Source organism: Musca vetustissima, unplaced genomic scaffold, assembly GCF_032173495.1.
Source record: "Musca vetustissima isolate MV318-11 ecotype Yass unplaced genomic scaffold, APGP_CSIRO_Mvet_v1 utg15341, whole genome shotgun sequence".
Lineage (NCBI taxonomy): Eukaryota > Metazoa > Arthropoda > Insecta > Diptera > Muscidae > Musca > Musca vetustissima.
This window is the reverse complement of record NW_026880581.1, coordinates 260261-279667: the sequence shown is the minus strand read 5'-3', so window position 1 is coordinate 279667 and position 19407 is coordinate 260261. Positions and strand designations below refer to the sequence as shown.

Genomic DNA, 19407 nt, shown 5'->3' with positions numbered 1-19407 from the left:
CTTCAAGCTCAAATTCATTATTGTGTGTGGAGCTCAAGCAGGTTGTAAAAGTTCTATAAATTCATTGGAAAACATCTTGCGTGAAGTTTCACTTTAACAATCTTTCACTAGCTATGAGTGAATCTGAAGTAAGAAAAATTCTGTATGTATGGCCGAAAATGTTTAGTTCGAGCTATCGAAGCCTCCTCCGACATTGGCCGATTGACAGCAGTCCATTATCTATGATGGTCGGCCCATTTAAGAGTAATTTATGCATTGTTGCTGTCATGGGATTAGAGTTGGCCAATCTAGTTCACTTAGCGGATCTATCTTTCTCGTTCCATTTTTAAAAAGGAACTAATTCCTTAATGTAGTTCCTTTGCTTCATATAGATCCTTTACTCCATACAGTTCTTTTGCTCCAAATAGTTATTTTGCTCCATATAGTTCCGACTCCTACATAGTTCCTTTGAATCTCTCTGTTTCAACGTTAGTTCCTTTGCTCCATACAGTTCCTTTGCTCCATATAGTTCCGACTCCCATATAGTTCCTTTGAATCTCTCTCTTTCATCGTTCTTTTTGTTATTTTTCGCTCACATAGTTCCGTGTTGATTTTTTAATAATAATGCAAAAATTGAAAATTGTGCAAAAATGAAAAAAAAATGATAACGGAACGAGATCAGAAAAAAAGAACGAGATCAAAAAGGAACTATATTAATTAAAGAGCAGGAACTAATTCCAATCGTTCCTTTCTCGGAATAGTTCCAATAAACTAGTTCGTTCCGTAACTACCCAACTCTACATGGGATGCCAGTCGTATAATTCCACATATATTTGCGCGGTGTTGAAGGTATATTCTTTGAATTTTGTTGTATTTATTTTGGGTCCACTTGAAATCGCCTCTATTACGATTTTAAATCTATGTATTAATTCGTCGTATTGGCTGTTATATCCGCCGTTAATTCGATGTTTTCAAAAAATCTCCTACTCGTATTGCCATCATTGGTATTACCAAAATTGGCATTAGGCATGTCCACCAACAGCCCAGTTTCTAAGAGTTGGTGTTGGTCCTTCGGAGAGCATCGTGCTGAAGGTGAGTTATACCCAAATCGGTAGAGCGTCGTCTTGGTGTGGAGTTCCATTACAACCGTGCCTGACCCATAAAAAGGCAAGAGTTTTAGATCCAAGGTGGTAATCACGTCTAAATACTTGTGATCGATTAGTACCTGAATTTTGGTATGGGGGCGTTGGTGGACATTTTGTATTCTACATTTTTTCAATGTTTTCAAATAACTGTTAATGCAAATATGTCAAAATTTGTTCTGCCAATGTTTTCAAATAACTTTAAATGCAAATATGTCAAAATTTGTTCTGCCATGTTGGACCTTAAACTGAAATAACACAAAAATATTAATGTTACTGGATTCCATTGTTACAAATTTTCATAGATAATCCTAAGACTTTAATGTAAAAAGTTTATTTAGAATAATTAATTTAATGTTTTTATTCTAATTAATTAAAGCTAGTAATTCAAATGTTAAATACTTAAAACAAAAATTAATGGTCTTCTTGTTAACCTTTTTAAATATTTTGACATAAGCTGTTCCACAATTAATAATATAAATACAACAAAAAAACTCTATAATATACAATTTTCAAATATTTTCTTTAACACTCACTACCCACTTTTGTTATTATTTAATTTATTTCAACATTTATCATTTCCTTTATTAAAATTTTATTTTTTATTAAAATAATCACATTGTTTAATTTAATTTTTTATATTTCTTTATGTTTTCACAAATACTTTACAAAAAAAAAATATGTAATTGTCGAAATGTATCAATAAAAAATTAAAAAATTTACAACAAACCAAACCAAAAAAAAAATTATCAACTGTCAAACTCAAACTCGTACCTATCGTATCTATCGTTCGTTATGCTTGCCTCTCTCTTTCTCTCTGCCACATTCATTGTATCAATACCTAGGGCGAAACCGATAAACGTTTTGTGAGTAATTGCTTTCAAATGCGAATTTTAACAAACTTAACAGCAATTTAAAATAATTATTTTTCTTTTTTTTAAACCACAAACAAAAAAAGAAAATAATTATGCAATATAAAAAATTTCCTTAAACTTAAAACAATTTCATTCAAAATGAATTATTTTTGAGTTGTAAAAAAATTAATGAAAAAACATAATTGTGTTATTTAAAACATTAAATGAAATCTATCAAAAGAAAATTAACCTTGTTAAATAAAATTTGATAAATCATATCCAATCAGCAGCATCCAATCGCAACCAACCATTTACGAATTTTATTTAATGTCATAGACAAAAAATCCCATTAAAATGCGATATTCTGACATTAATCATGTTTTCGTTCGTTCGTTCGTTTGTTGTACCAAAATGTCAAAACCAAAAAACTCAATCAAATCAATTCAATGTCATTCATATTAATTTTCGTGTATTCCATTGCATTCGAAATCCCCAAATCGATCGATGATAACCAATTTGTTCAATATTCGTGATTAACCATCATTAAATAATCCGACGTTCTGCTTCATAACCTAACATTTTCTATATACTATGTATCTACTATGTCACCCATTGTGTTTTTTTTTCTTCTCTCTATCTGTATCTCATACCACAATATGGTTAACTCTCGATTTCGCTGTTGTCGTTTGTTTGTTAATAGAAACCAGAGAACCATTATGTAAAAAGGATATGTGTTAGTAAAAATACTTTAATAGAAATGCCCAACAAAATATATATTGTCTGTCTCTTTATCTCTCTCACTCACACTGTATATCCACGTAATATATATATTCGTACAACCTGACTGTGATACATTGCGATCAAATATACAAAATTTTGTGTACATTTTTGTATGTATTTGTAATAAAGTATTATTTAGACCCTTACCCGACCCACCTACAAAATTGAGAAATACATTGATCTTTGGAATAAGTCTGTAGGATACCTTTCTAACCTTTTTTTTTAAAAATCAAAGAAAAAAATAAAAATTTGGCGGTTGGCAATGTTAATCATTTAATTTGTTCCATGTAGATTTGTTTACATCAATTTTTGAATATGATATCTTTCAAATGGCCGCCTCTGGCATTGATGACGTATTGTGCCCTTTTTGCTGCATTTTCCATCGTTTTTGCCAACATTTCGGCCGGAATAGCGGCTATTTCTTCACGAATGTTGTCCTTTAGCTCTTCTACGGTCTTTGGCTTGTTAACGTAAACCTTTGACTTCAAATATCTCCACAAGAAGAAGTCAGGCGGTGTCAAGTCGGGTGAACGCGGTGGCCAGTCCAGATCACGACTTTTCGACATCAAACGGCCCGGAAACAAATTCTTCAGAAAATCGATTGTTATGCGACTTGTGTGCGGTGGAGCGCCGTCTTGTTGAAACCAGAACTGCCTCATACGCTTTCGACGAATAATTGGCATCACAAAATTGGTCATCATGTCGCGATAACGCTCCTGATTGATGGTAACAGAAAAACGACCCAATGACCGTTTTCGCACTAACGCCGCACCAAACTGTGACTTTTTCGTCATGAAGAGGCAGTTCTTGAATCTCCTGAGGATTTTCAGTGGCGTAAATACGGCAATTTTTCTTATTTACGGTGCCATTCAATGTGAAATGGGCTTCATTTGTTCCAAAATTACTCGTCATCTTCGGCCATTTCGATGACTCTTTGGGCCCATTCCAATCGACGAGGCTTGTCCGCTGGCAACATTATTTGCGTCATTTGAATTTTGTACGGTAACAAATGCAAATCAATGCGAATAATCCGTTGTAAAGTGGACCGAGCCATGCCCAACTGCTGAGAACGGCGTTTTTGGGATGTTCTTGGGGGCTCGTACGGCAGCGATATTCTCGGCCGATCGCCTTGGTCGAATTTTATATGGCCTCTTCGGATTAGGAAGAGCCTTTATCAGTCGAAAATTTCAACTATTTCAGAGCGCTCGCGTTTTTTAATGTTTTAAAAGCACGTTGAGTTTTCACAATTGACTTCTTCTGTTGAATGTAAATTTCAACTATTTCAGAGCGCTCGCGTGGCGTTAAACGCGGTATGTCATTAAGCGATGTGACATCTCTGTCAAAAGTTATGGCGTTGCCAGATGGGTCCTTCGAATATGGGCAACCCTGTATTGTTGTATTGCTCGGAAAGTCTTCTATTATCTGCCATTCTGAATATTTAGATTCTATAATTCCTTCGAAATTTTTTTTTAATTTTACCGATTCTTCCACCCGACAATATGACACCATAGTTTCACCTTGTGTTGGGTAGTCTCGTTCCTTGAATAATTCGATTCTTTTAAATTCACTCCTCAAAAAGGAACTAGATCACTAGTTCTGTTGAGAATAAAACCAACTGTCTTGTTTGAAAGCTGAATCTATTCTGATATTATTTCACAATTTTGTACCTTGGGAACTACATACACTATTCTAACTTAACATACTCCATTACTTATTATCAATGCGTCCCCAGCGCTGCCTTCTATTATCTGTATTTGTATACACTGCCTAACGAGAGCATATTTGTGTGTCAGTTAATTCAGCCAATGAACTTAGTTTATCTAGATGAACGAAAGCAACTTTGTTAACGAGAGCATAAAATGAACTAAATGTCTTTTTGGATTACTCGGAAATATTTGGAATCTACAATTCCTTCGACAATTTTACCGATTATCGTCCACTCAGGAAAATTACATCAACGTTTCAGCTAGACTTGGACAATCTCGTTCCTGAAGCGATTAGCATTGTTTAGATTCGCTCCGCAAAAGGAACTAGGTCATTAGTTCAATAATTCATTTTAGTTCAATCGTGCATTCCAACGAACGGAAAGGTCCAGACCATGGCACAATGAATAGGTAGTCCATTTAGCGCAGTTGATGTCTTGATTAACTGTCAAAGTGGGTAATTTCTACTTGAATTCGTTGTGCAGTGTTGCCAACCATTTGAAATGTTATATGCAAAAATATGACAGATAATCGAGACAAAAACGAAGGTTGTTGTTGTGATACATCACCTTATTATTTCATCATGGTCCAGACGAACGAAAGGAATTGTAGCGATGTGTAGTATAGTACTGATCCTCTCTTTTGCGGAATAGTCCTTTGAACTAATGTGATCCGGAACGACATAACTCTAAACCCAACCTTGGGTGGAATAGGAAGTGATTTAGAGGTTATTACTACGGAAAAGCAAACTATTGTCAATCCCCCGAAAAAGATCTGCCCATCCTTAAGTACACTAAAAGGCGAAGGTCTTGAGAATCCATTAACACCGCATTGTCATAAAATATTACAATCTTGTTGCCTTCCCCTTGTTCTTTCCATCGAATTCGTGGCCTTCCTCTTCGGCGTGAACCATCAGTTGGCTCGCTTTTATATGCCTTTTGAGCTAGGGCATCCTCATCCATTCTCACAACATGACCTAGCCAACGTAGTCGCTGCAGCTCCATACTTCTGACTATGTCGATGTGGCACAGCTCATGGTTCATTCGAAGGCGATAATCATCATCGGCGCATAGATCTTTCGGAGAAAATTTTCTCTCAAAGATTCCAAGAGCTGCCTCATCTGCTTGAACTTTTTGTTCAGAGACAAAAATCGAAAAGTCTAAAAGTCGACTTTTGCGCTCGACTACGTATCCCTAATTCGACCCATTATGTCAATGTCACTGGCGTAGGCGAATAACGTACGTTGTTTGGTGTACAGAGTGTAATATATGTTCACCTTCGCATCTCGTACGACTGGTCACACGACAAACTGTCACTCTGTCTGAATCCTCGTTCGGTATTAAAGGGCTCCGAGAGGTACTTCTTCAGGAATGTCGAACACATTTAAACACCTCTGAACGGACATGGCCTTTTCCTGGATTTGGCGCAGTGTGAAAATGTGTTCTGTAATGGATTTGGCCATGTCTGAAGCCGCATTGATTACATCCAATAATGTCAGTGACCTTCGGCTTCAGTCATTCACACAGGACAGGCGATTTATTCCACTACAGTTTGCACATAATGTCTTGTCTCCTTTTTTTGTACACAAACCACAGGATGCTGAGGTTCTAATCATTGGGCATGTATTCCTTTGGCCAAATTGTACTAATCAGTTGGTGTATGCTGCTGATCAGCATCTTACCGCCGGAATTGAAAAGTTCAACTGCTAATTCATCGGCACCTGCTGCTTTATTATTATTGATTGCTATTCTGGCCTCATCTTGTCTAGTTAATATACAATCTATACCTTAAATTTTTTTCTGGGTATCTTCTGTACCGCCACTATTTGATACCAGTAGCCTTGCAAAATGCTCCTTACAGATCCTCAACACGCAGATTATTATCGGGAAAAGGAGTGCTTTCGTCAAGCAGGTGGGTAAATTGAGCGGAGTTGTATTCCGCTGTCTCTTGTGTTTGCAGCTTTTTGACATCGAGTTATCGCATCTTTGCTGCTACATTAAGACGAGTGCGAAAAATTGTCTGCTACAAGGTAGTGGTCCGAATCGATATTCGCTCCTTGAATCGATCGAACGTCTAAAACAGTGGATGAATGCCTTTCGTCTTTCACAACATGATCAATTTGATTTCTCGTTTATTTATGGATTGGTCGGTGGTAACAATATTACCTTTTGGCAACGATATGCCTGTGTGCAACAATGTGCGTGCTGTCTGTCCGATTGACAATATGCTACTCCATGATGCTAGAAGGAGGCGCCAAAACAAGTGACAAGTAGCTACACGTTAAAATGTCAAAAGCGCTTACCGAAGGTTGCAATAAACCGTAGCGCCTACATTTTAAGGAATAATTAAGGGCCTATACAGGGGTTAATAAAAAGTAGTATTTTTAAACAATTCTATACAATATTTTCTCTTTTGTTTTTTCCATTAAAATATCCTACCAGAATTCGAATGTCATGACGAGGGCAGCGGTCATATATTGTTTCTAGGAGCTCGTAAAATATGTATTTTATCTGTCCATATTTGCGTTCCGTCGGAGCATGGGCACAGATAAGTCTGAAGTAGAAAAACTTCACTTTTATACGAATTATTGCAATTGGAGTGAATCTGGAGACGAGGTCTTTTATTTTCCTGTTAACCATAAATCCGCAACCAAATTCATATCACGTTTCATATCAGACGTAATACAGTTAGTAACCGTCTGATTTACTTACGCTTGTATCTGGGATTCATATTTATACAGTAGATATCGGATATAAGAAACTCAAAAAAAAGCCGGTGATTTCTTTCTTATATGCGTTTTTTTTTTGGGATTATAGGATATAAGAAAGTATAAGCTCGGTGTTTTTTTCATAATCTTTCTTATATGCGATTTTTTCTTATATGAGATGTGCTTATATCCGATATCTACTGTATTCGATTTAACTTATTTTTCGGAAAACTGTATAACTTTAAATGCAAATATGTCAAAATTAGGTATTATTTTCTTTTTATTTGAAATGAAAAAATATATATGTATATATATATTGGTTTCCACTTCAAATAGAATTAATAAAGACTAGGGTAATCTATTCCAAAGATCTATGTATACAATGTAGGTTGTATAATTGATTCCCCGTGTGTACACCAATCTCGACATTGTTTAATGAACTCCCAAAAAAAATCGAGAGTTATACTTCTTCTTTTTTTTTGTAAACCTTTCTCTCTCTCTCTTAACTCACACTCTCTCTTTTGAATATTTTCTTCTATTCTTAAACACATTTTATCTTCTCAATATCTTTTTAACATTAATTTTTTCCAAATTATAATTTTCTCTTTATGCACAACTCTCTAACTAAACTTACCACCTCAGCCACTATTACCACAACCACCACAAAACATTTTTACATTTATCCCACCATTAAGAAAAAATTATATGATAGATCAGTACACGGCAAGGCCATGAAACATACCATGTTCCTGGGTTCTGATTCGCGGAGATTTATAAAAATTTAATGTAATTAAATCCTTTGTTATTGCCGTTTACTGGTCTACCCAATTCCACACCAATTCTCAAAAATATCGTTTTTAATTTTTTTGTTTATAAAAAATACAAAAAACAAGATTTCATAAAATATATATATATATATATAATTTTTATGTTCAATTTCAATGTTCCTTCATTGTTGCAAAATTTGCTTTTTCAAAACAATTTTTTAGATGTTTCATAGTTCGTTCATAGATTGTTTGTTATTTTTGTCTGTACCATTTGTTGTGAATTTGAAAAAAAAAACAGAAATTTACAAAAATGAAAAGATTTTTATATTTTTACTTCTTATGAAACTAATAATTATCAATTTTAAATTCTTCCCCCGCACCTACCAAACAAATACAGTCGGATGCTGAGAGGGCTCGCGAAGAGGCTGCCGCTTTACAGGAGAAACTCGAAAAGAGCCAGGGCGAAGTGTATAGACTGAAGGCTAAACTAGAAAATGCCCAAGGTGAACAGGAAAGTTTGCGACAGGAACTAGAAAAGGTCCAAGGCAGCATTTCACGTATACATGCCGATCGCGATAGAGTAAGACATTTTCAAGCCCAAACCAAATTAGTATTAATTTAATGTTTCTCACCTTTCGCCCCTAGGCCTTCTCCGAAGTGGACAAAATGAAAGAAGAAATGGAACGTACCCAGGCCACATTGGGTAAAGCACAATTACAACAGGAGAAACTGCAAAATGCATTGGACAAGGCACAAAACGAAGTCGATCATTTGCAAGAGAAACTCGACAAATCCAATGCCGAAGTTCGTCGCCTAACATTGGAGAAAGAGAAATATACCTATGACTATGACAGTTTGCAGTCACAATTGGACAAGGCATTAGGCCAGGCAGCCCGCATGCAAAAGGAACGTGAAACACTCACCTTGGACACAGATCGAATACGTGAAAAACTTGAAAAGACACAGGTAAGAAGCGGAAATGAAATATATTGTTTTGTGTGAAAAGGACAGCATTGGCGTAGCTTTTTTTTTGAAAAAGATTGAGAAATGTATTAAAAAAATTATAGTTTTGCATTTCTAAATAATAGTGGCATGCTTAAACATATTAAAAGTCGATTATTCGATTTACTAATCCCTATCGGAGAGCAACAATCAGTCTTGATAAGCAGTCAATGAGTGAACACGCGTTTGTGGAATCTTTGTCTTTGTCCAGATATACTTTTGCTAGGAATAACCTTCAGTTAGGGGAATTGGTAAAAAATTCCATAATTCTCTATTGCACTCGATGTATACGATGTCTTGATGCAAATTACAACATATTCGAGTCAGTGTTCACTATTGAACTTATTTATGACAATGTCAAAAAACAACAATATGTGATACGATATTGTTTATGAGAAACTTTTGTCGCTGGTGAATAACTCTAAACTTGCAGGCATTTGCGCAGATGACGCTAAGGTTATGTGTGGAAATATTGATGGTCTCGTAAGACTTCTGAAGAAGCTTGGCATCGAATTTAACAGCTTTCACTGCATTATCCACCAGGTTGCCTTATAGTCAAAATTCATTTCTGAGCACCCATCGATGAAGTTAGCTGAAAAGGTTATAAATAAAATTCAGGGTGGACATATTTCCTTCAACCACAGGAAATGTGCAACCTTTATTAAGGAAAAAAGGCGTCAACCATTCTTACCTTAAGCTTTTTACAGAGGTCAGTTGGCTAAGTCGTGGTAATTGTCTAAACCCACTTTTTAATCTTAGGTACATGTATCCTAAAAAAAAATTGGATTTTTAGAAAAGGAAAATTATGGTGAATACATGTAAATGAAAGATGAAGAAGTTGTATTTGATATCGCATTATTAGCAGACATTTCAATCATTTTAAATGTTTTAAATTTATAGCTCCAAGGGAAACAAGGGAATATATGATGTATGGAAAAATATTTATTAATTATTTAAAGCAAAAATCTAAAGTCGGAATCTTTTACTTATTTTCCGAAACAACCATTACTGATTTTTTTGAGAATATCTTCAAATATCAACACCTTAGCCAATATCAACACCTAAAATAGAAGGGATGAATTTTAATTTTATATATTTATAATAAATTTATCGGTGTACTTACCAGTGGTGCTATGGTGAATGATCTGCGAATAGCGACAAGCTAAACAAAAAGGTAGCCACACACTACGAGAGTACTTTCGGACAATTTGTTGTTCACTGGAATGCTTGTAGGTTCACTAACTGAGCTGTGTGTAGTGTTGGGCAAATGCCATACTAACTTACGGCCATTATTTTCTATTCTTTCAGAAAAATTCAGTTCAGGTTATGATTGGTTGTCTTAGTTTCGGGTGAGTTGACAGCAAATGAAATGTCAATACTTAATAATGTAAGATCACACGGTACTAAATTGTACAAGGTGGTTCCATCCATTCAAGGTTGTCATCTCCGAAGACAATATGTAAAACAACCGTAAGGAAATAAAACAACAAGGGTAATTTGAAAAAAGAGATAAATTTTTGAAGAAAATGGCTATGGGGGAACCACGAGTATAAAAAGAAAGAATCATTGGAAATAGGGATAAGTAAATCGACTTTCAACTAATCGATTAATCGACTTTTTGTATTGAAAAGCCCAAAAGTCGAAGTCGACTTTTAATATATGAGACAATCGTAAAGTCCACTTTTCAAGATCGACTTTCGATTTTCTTCATAAATATTTGGTTTTTTTATCACAAAGCTCAAATTGCTCAAAAATGGCACTTTCCGGAACGTTATCTGTTCACAATAATTCATATAAAAAATCAAATTTTTAGTCGATTTTGCAGAAGTCAGTAATAGTCGAAAATCTATTTTGAACAGTTTTAACAAAATCGAAATATCGAAAAGTCGACTTTTTAGTCAAAGGCAAAAATCGAAAAGTCTAAAAATCGACTTTTTGGTCAGAGGCAAAAATCGAAAAGTCGACTTTTGCGCTCGACTACGTATCCCTAATTGGAAATCGTCCAGTTTGGTAATAATATCGCTCAGGTGTGGATGACAAAGAAAAGCTAAAAAGTAACATTTAACTAAATGTGATACTGTGTAGAGACCAATTTTTTTTTACTCAAACAAGTGAAGTTTAAATTAAAAAGTAAGTGGATTTTTTTATTAATAGAAAGCATCATAAATGATCAGTTCTGGCGAAGGAAAATTAAAAAAAAAATATGTATATGTATTCTATTTAATAGGAATCTTCGCCAAACCACGGTATTATCAATCGAATCCACAACCGGATAAATTGTTGAGCACCTGTAAAGTGTGGTCGCCTTTCAGGTTTAATCATAAAAAAACAATGTTTAACTAAATAGCAGCAGAAAATCGAAATTATTAAGAATCATTAATTTTTAAAATAATATAATATTGTTGTAAACTCAACTTGTAAAGATCCTTGCAAAGAGAAGTTAGGGGTTCAATATGCAAATTCTCGAAGCCTTCTCCTTTTAATTCTCGAAGCCGGTAAAATGTCAGATCGGTCCCGCTACCCGGTGAAAGGTGAATCTTACAGACCGTAACTAAGGCTGTTGAGACATTATAGTTCTGTAGGATCAGATAATGGCACCCATTACCTTTTCTCTCTAATTCAATAAGAATGAATGATTGGCATGTCTCCTAACTCAAATCTATGTATATGTTCAATGTATCCACTTGAAATGCATATGTAGTTCTAGGTATTAATGTTAAGATTTAGAGATAAGAAGAACCAGATGGTTAATAATTTGAGTTCACCTCGAACCACGGAACGAAAAACATGGTGTATCATTTTCTCATAGTTTTCTGCCGTCGCAAAAGTTTTCTGACGTCGCGATGAGCATAGGAGTAATTAGATGAATCTATTGAAACATCAGAAATAGGATGAGTGAATGTTATCCAGTTGCTGATCATTAATACGGATTACTGAAGCATCATAACAACACATTTACACGCGTTTTCAGCCCACATAGTGGGAGATGATTCAACCGATTTAGGCCATGTAATAGAACAGAACAGTCTCTTAATCGAAAGGAACTATTCTGCAAAATAAACTTCCTTAGCTAGCTTGAGACAGAACATTTGTTCCATAAGCCGGGCTTCTACTTGATTTTTCCATCGAATTCGTAGCCTTCCCCTTCTGCGTGAACCATCAGTAGGTCCGTTTCTATATCTTTTGAGTTTGCTCTGGCAAGAGGTGGCCTTGTTTTTGAATTGCTTACTCAGACTATAGTATGTGGTTCATTTTTGCTCTCGTTCACCGAATTCCATTTTATTCAATGGCTAGCTTGTATCAGTGAAGGATAGAACTAAAAGGAACTATGGAACTAAATGAATGACATTTAGTTTGCGGAATGGACATCGAAAGATCGAACCGTTCATACTGCTTTCGGATGACGAAGCAACTACTCTTCATCTTGTTTAAAACTCTGTATCATTAGTAAGAAGTGCGAACGCCAGTCACTCATGGTATTTGAAAGTTTAATCCCCACGAAGTAATACAGCGAGTTTCTCATGTTAGGGTGATATTTCCGAAATCTCCACTTTCTAGTATTCGACGCCTTCTAATGGCGTAGGTGGATGCTTGTACGCTCATGACATTTGGATTGATAACATATGCGATAGGATTATGGAAATCTACACCACGAAGTCAGTAATTACATTGTTTAGCATATGTATATTCATCTAGCCTTGATGTTGCAGACCGATGTCCACAATTTCGATGTTACAAGTTTCTGGGTCCCCAGAAGTTTGTAACTTCAATAAATTTTGGTCCCATGACTCAACATTTACCAATAGATCTCAACTAGCTGAGTCGATCTAGCTATGTGTATTAAATCAAAGTACAGACCTCAGTATATATGGTTCAAATACGAAACTTGTTGGTAAACATCGTGTACAAAATGCTATGAACAAAAATGTACTTTGTCAGCTCCTTTTGCCAGTCGTCAAACGAGCTGCGGTTGTCTGGTACATCTGGCATCTTTTCCTATATTTCACACATTGGTGAATGGACCAAAAACTTTATTTTTTTGGAAAATTTTCTGGTTGTTCTAGAAAACACAATAATGACTCGAACATTAATATATACGTATGTATATATATATATATATAAAGATTTTTGGGGTCTCAATCTTATATGAATATCATATAGAATTTCCTTAATATAAAAAGCTACGCCAATGTTAAAACAGCATCCACATCCATGTGTATGTATGTAATATATTCGTATATTTATATGTAATTCTAACAAACACTATCAATAGTAAATGTGTATGCGTGTGTCTGTAAAGTGTAAAACTCTATTGTAAAAATAAAAACTTCCTTTATGTAATCTACTAATACTATATAACATAACTATAAACAAAAACTATTCCTATCTCTATCTCTCTCTTTTCCATATCTGTCTACTATATAATTTCTATTTTGATGTAACAACTTGTGTTCTACCTAATCCTGTTGTCGTTGTTGTTGTTATTCGAATAACAAAAACCATAAAAAAAAAAACAAAACAAAAAAATTAACAATAAATTACTAAACCCCCAAAAACAAACGACTAACACACCAAACAAAATGTAGATGCAACTTGCCCGTGTCCAAAAGGAGCGTGATCAATTCTCCGATGAATTGGAAACACTCAAAGAACGCTCCGAATCGTCACAGACCCTGCTACAAAAGGCAGCACGCGATCGAGAGGCAATGCAAACCGATTTGGAAGTACTGAAAGAACGCTACGAAAAGTCCCATGTCATACAGCAGAAATTACAGGTAAATGTACACACGAAAAATGTCCCGAATTCCCTTGCCACCCTGCCCCAACAATGACACCCACTCCACAGAACATTTTTCAAAATTTCCCCTTTACCTCAAAGGAAAAAAGTAAAAAAAAACAAACAGTATGACCTAAGTAAACAAATTATACAAAAAATAAGCAACAACATTGCATGCTTATGTTCGAAAACTTGAACGTTAACCAACCTATTCAAATAATAATCTAACCTCTAACCTAACCTCAACAACCAACCAAAACAAAAACCAATCGATTGGCTGTTTGTTAGTTGTAGCTTTTGCGTATGCAAGAGTCTCGGAACGATTGCCGTGTTTTTCTCACAGTATTTTCGCCATTATCCTTTTCAGATGGAACGTGATGATGCCGTCACCGAGGTGGAAATTCTCAAAGAGAAACTCGACAAGGCCCTGTATGCCAGTCAGAAACTGATCGACGAGAAGGACACCTCTAACAAGGAATTCGAAAAAATGCTGGAGAAATATGATCGGGCTCAAAATGAAATCTATCGTTTGCAGTCACGCTGCGATACAGCAGAAGCTGATCGTGCTCGCCTTGAGGTCGAGGCTGAACGTTCTTCGTTAGCCGCATCGAAGGCACGCGAAGACCTACGCAAGTTGCAGGATGAAAGCACCCGTTTACAAGAGGCCTGTGATAGGGCCGCCCTGCAACTCAGCAGAGCCAAAGAGGCCGAGGATAATGCCCGGGCCGAACTCGAACACCACCGAGAACGTTATGACAAAATACAAACCGATCTTCGGCGCACCCAAGGCGAAAAGGAACACCTACAATCCGAACTGGAGAGAGTATCGTATGAATTGGAGAGAGCCCATGCCGCCCAGAGCAAGGCCAGTGCCAGTGTGGAAGCCGCCAAGGAAGAGGCTGCCCACTACGCTGTGGAAATGGAGAAAATGCGCGATCGTTACGAAAAGAGCCAGGCCGAACTTAGAAAACTGCAGGACACCGAAACATTTGGTCGCGAAACACGACGCCTCAAGGAGGAGAACGAACGTTTGCGCGAAAAACTCGACAAGACCCTCATGGAACTGGAGACCATCAGAGGCAAGTCTCAATACGAGTCCGAGTCCTTCGAGAAGTATCGCGACAAATATGAGAAACTCGAGAACGAAATTCAAAACATGGAGTCCAAACTGCACGAAACATCACTGCAACTGGAACTCTCCAAGGGAGAGGTGGCCAAACTGCTGGCCAGCCAGGAGAAACAACGCACTGAGTTGGAGAGAGCTCACATCGAGCGCGAAAAGGCCCGAGACAAGCACGAGAAACTTTTGAAGGAGGTAGAACGTTTGAGATTACAACAATCTTCAGCCATCAGCCCGGCTGAGTCAGTGCGAGCTTCGGTAACAGCAGGAGAGCGTACGGAAATAGATAGGTTAAGGGATAGGTTAGAGAAGGCGTTACAATCTCGTGATGCTACCGAATTGGAGGCCGGAAGACTGGCTAAAGAATTGGAGAAAGCTCAAATGCATTTGGCTAAACAACAGGAAGCTAATGAATCTACACGCATTGAATTCGAACGTATGTCGGCTGAATTGGGTCGTCTTCACGATCGCCTCGAGAAAGCGGAGGCCGAGAAGGAGGCTCTGCGACAAACGGCGCGCACCGGCGTAGCGGACAAACCACATCCACAGCTCGAGAAACACATGGCCCAACTGGAGGCCGACTGCAAACAGCTGACAATCGAACGGGAACAACTGGTCCACCAGCTGGAGAAGAGCCAGGAGATCCTGATGAACTTCCAGAAGGAGCTGCAGAACGCCGAAACCGAATTGCAGAAGGCACGCGAAGAGAATCGCAAACTGCGCAATGGGCATGCGACAACACCGGCTGCCGTGGCGGCTGCAGCACCCACACCAGCCGGACCCAGCCCTGCCCAGTTGGCCGAATTGGCGGCAATGCAAAAGGAAATCCAAACACTGCAACAGAAACTGGCGGAAGCCGACAAAGCTTTACAGGCGGCTGGTACAGCCACCCAAGGTGGTGCGTCGCGCGAAGAAGTCGAACAGTATCGCAAGGTTATCGAAGCCGAAAAGGCTAAGGCCGATATGGCCGATAAGGCAGCGCAGGAGATGCATAAACGCATCCAGATGATGGATCAGCATATTAAGGAACAACATGCTCAAATGCAGAAGATGCAACAACAGCTGATACAAGCACAACAGCAGCTGCAACAGGCACAGCAGCAAGCCCAACAGGCACAACAACAACAACAACAGCAACAACAACAACAAGCACCTGCCAACAATGAAGAAATCAACAAAGAACTGGAGAAAATTAAGGCTGAATTGCAAACGGCGACCACACAGCGGGATCAATTCCAACAGCAGTTGGAATTATTGGTCGAGGAGTTGCAAAAAGCTCAGGTAAGTCTACGAGGAGAGAGAAAATGTGAAATATATAAACTTTTTAGGTGCTCTGGACGTATTTTTTAAAGAAACTTTTGTAGATAGAGATATTCATTCTATGTGAAGGATTTTTCAGGTTATCCCGACCGCAGATTAGTATAGGTAATTTGAACGGTTGTCTAGATTAATTACCACCAGTGATCTTCTAAAGACAGGAATAGAAATTGTATTTGGACAATTTCGAGAGGGTATCCCGCATAAGAAGGGATACACATTTTGAGGATATGATTTTTAAACTCTTCATAGGTAAACGACATTTTAGAGACTTTGATATCGACAGGTCTGACGGAGGATTCTCTATATCTCACATTCAAAAGACATTTTTGTATGGAATCTTTGAACGATCGTAAAATTTGTATAGGTTCCACACACTTATTAACAGAACAGGAGACTTTTTAGAGGGTGTTCCACTGGTCGAAAATTTGGGCAGTTATTCCATATAAGGGAAAACTTTATAAGATCGTCAAAAGCCAGAAGACCATTTATAGGGCATTTCAAAGGCCTTGGTAGCGTCCTCCATAGACACGAGGTATAAGCAGGGATACCAATTAATAGGTCATCCTAGGTAAACGACTTTTTAGATACTATGATAATGACAGACCTGGATTTCTTCAAAAGAAATCCATTTTAGGTCTTTAATCGGCATTAGAACTTTTATAGGGTACAGAGACATTTTGATAGGACAGAATACTTTTTAGAGAGCATTCTACAGGTCACAAATTTGATCAGTTGTCCATAGGTCTGAAACCTTTATGGGACCCTCAGAAGCCAGAAGATCATTTATAGAATCATTCATAAACAGAAGACTTCATATAGAGGTCCACGGACTGAAGGTCGTATTCAATCCTATGGCATTTCGTAGGAACTTTAAAAGAAATCCCTTTTTAGGGTCTCCGAACTACAGTGAAAGCTTTATATGGTACAGAAAAATTTTGACAGGACTGAAGACTTTTTAGAGGTTGTTCTACAGGTCAAAAATTTAGACAGTTCTTCCATAGACTAGAGATCATTTATAAGGTCTCCATATACAGAAAGCGTTCCATAGGCCCTCTATAAATTGGAGACCCTTGGTAGCGTCCTCCATAGACAGAAACGATTTCCAAGGTCATATACAATCCCTAGCCATTTCGTAGGACATTTACAATAAATCAATTTTTAGGGCCTTCGAACGACTGTATAACTTTTATAAGATCCAGTCACATTTTGACAATACTGAAGACTTTTTACAGGGTGTTCCACAGGTCAAAAATTTAGGCAGTTCTTCCATAGGCTGAAACCTTTATATGGCCCTCAAAAGCCAGCAGACAATTTATAGGGTCTCCATATACAGGGTCTCCATAGGCCTTCTATAGATTGAAGACCCTTGGTAGCGTCCTCCATAGACAGAAACGATTTTCAAGGGCTTTCCTTATTAAAATATTGTTGATGGGACACAGGTTACCCCTTCCGGGACCTTCCATAGGTTCTTAAATAGGACGAAGGCAGAACAACTTTTATGGAATCCTCCATAAATATAAGACCTCTTATAGGTGATCCACAGACTGAAGATCATGCACAATCTGAAGACCCTTTGTAAGTCTTCCATAGCTCGAAGATCTTTGATAGGGTCTGCCTTAGAGAGAAACTATTTCTTAAGATTTTTTATGGACTTTGATTCTTCAATATAGTCCTCTAAATGCAGAAGAACTTCGATAGGGTCTCTCATGAACAGAATACCTTTTGACATCCCGAATGACTTGAAAAGGCACCTCCATAGATTTTAGTAGGAAAGGACATAAATCTAAAGGGCTAAACAGAATGTTCGCGTTGAGCGTTTTTTTTTTTTTTTTTTGTTATCACGTTAACGCACGCAAAAAGTTGAAATATATTTAACTTCGAAGCGCAGCGCACATCAACTTCGAGCGTTTGTGTTATCGTTTCCTTGTGGTTGTTGTATTTTCGATAACACATAACGCAACGGATGACTCATTCTGCTTAGCCCTTAAGGCCGACGGTCTAAGACAGGAAGACGTCCTTATTGGGTAACCGCGGACAGTTTAGGTAGATCTTCTATTTGCAGAAGACATTCTGAATTTTTTCTACTGGTAATGGGTATTTTCTGGTCTGTGGTCCTACAAAATCTTCCACAGCCTGCTATGATATTTTCTTTGGTCATGTCCTTATATTCTAAGGGTCCCTCATGAACAGAATGCCCTGTTAAAAACATCCCGAATGATCTGTAAAGGGTCTTCCTTAGATTCAGTAGCAAAGGACATAAATCGATGGCCTCCCAAAGAAAGACGACCTTTTTGATTCAGGCAATTCAGGTATATTTTTAATTTGCTAAAGACATTCTGAAAATTTCTAGTGACATTGTGTATTTTCTGGTCTGTGGACCAACAAAATCTTCCACAGCCTGCAAGGAGATTTTCTAAGGTCAGGTCGTGACTTCTTCTATTGAGCGTTTAAAGATCCGATACGTCAGTTCTTCAATATACCTGTGCCTATATTTCACCTTCTCAAGGTTTCAAGAGACTAAATACTTTTTTGAAGTGGTCCCTTGGATCGAAGACTTTTTTGTATTTTTTTATGAATGATCCTGCCTTATATGGTCGTCCATTGGCAGGAAATCTTTAATATTAACTTCTAAAGATAAGGGGTCTTTCATAAGACAACATATAGAATTTTCCTTTATTGTAGGCAGAATACCCATTATAGGGTCCATTGCGGGAAGACCCTATAAGGGAAGATGCATTTTTATATTTTTTCTATGCTCTAATGTTTTATAATATTTCGATTTATACATATCGAATAATAACCGCCCAATCACCATTCCCCCCAGCTCGCCAATCAGGAACAAGGGAAACAATTACAGGCCGCTCAACAGCAAATCCAACAGTTGCAACAACAACTACAACAGGCAGCTCAAGCCGGCGGTGCCACGGCGGCCGCCACCGAAGCCCAGCGACAACAATTGGAACAGCAACAGAAACAACTGGACGAAGTCCGTAAACAAATCGATAATCAAGCCAAGGCTGTCGAAAGCGAACGCAAGATCATCGAAGAGCAGCGCAAACAAATCGAAGCCAAACGCAAGGATATCGAAGAGAAGGAAAAGAAGATGATCGAATTCGATGTACAGCTGCGCAAGCGAAAAGAACAAATGGATCAATTGGAGAAACAGATACAGGCTCAGGGTGGTGGGGCCGCAGCAGCTGGTGAACTCAACAAAAAACTCATGGACACTCAACGGCAATTGGAAGCGTAAGTTAAC

General features: G+C 37.6%; 1 protein-coding gene across 1 annotated transcript in view; it reads left to right on the top strand.

Moving 5' to 3' along the window:
* Window positions 1-19407, top strand: part of LOC133326266 (plectin) — a 58286-nt gene that overhangs the window by 34568 nt on the left and 4311 nt on the right. The window contains exons 6-10 of the mRNA XM_061534948.1: window positions 8330-8512; window positions 8578-8898; window positions 13521-13709; window positions 14079-16112; window positions 18976-19397. Of these exons, the coding sequence (XP_061390932.1) occupies window positions 8330-8512; window positions 8578-8898; window positions 13521-13709; window positions 14079-16112; window positions 18976-19397 (3149 nt within the window). The remainder of the gene's footprint in view (window positions 1-8329; window positions 8513-8577; window positions 8899-13520; window positions 13710-14078; window positions 16113-18975; window positions 19398-19407) is intronic.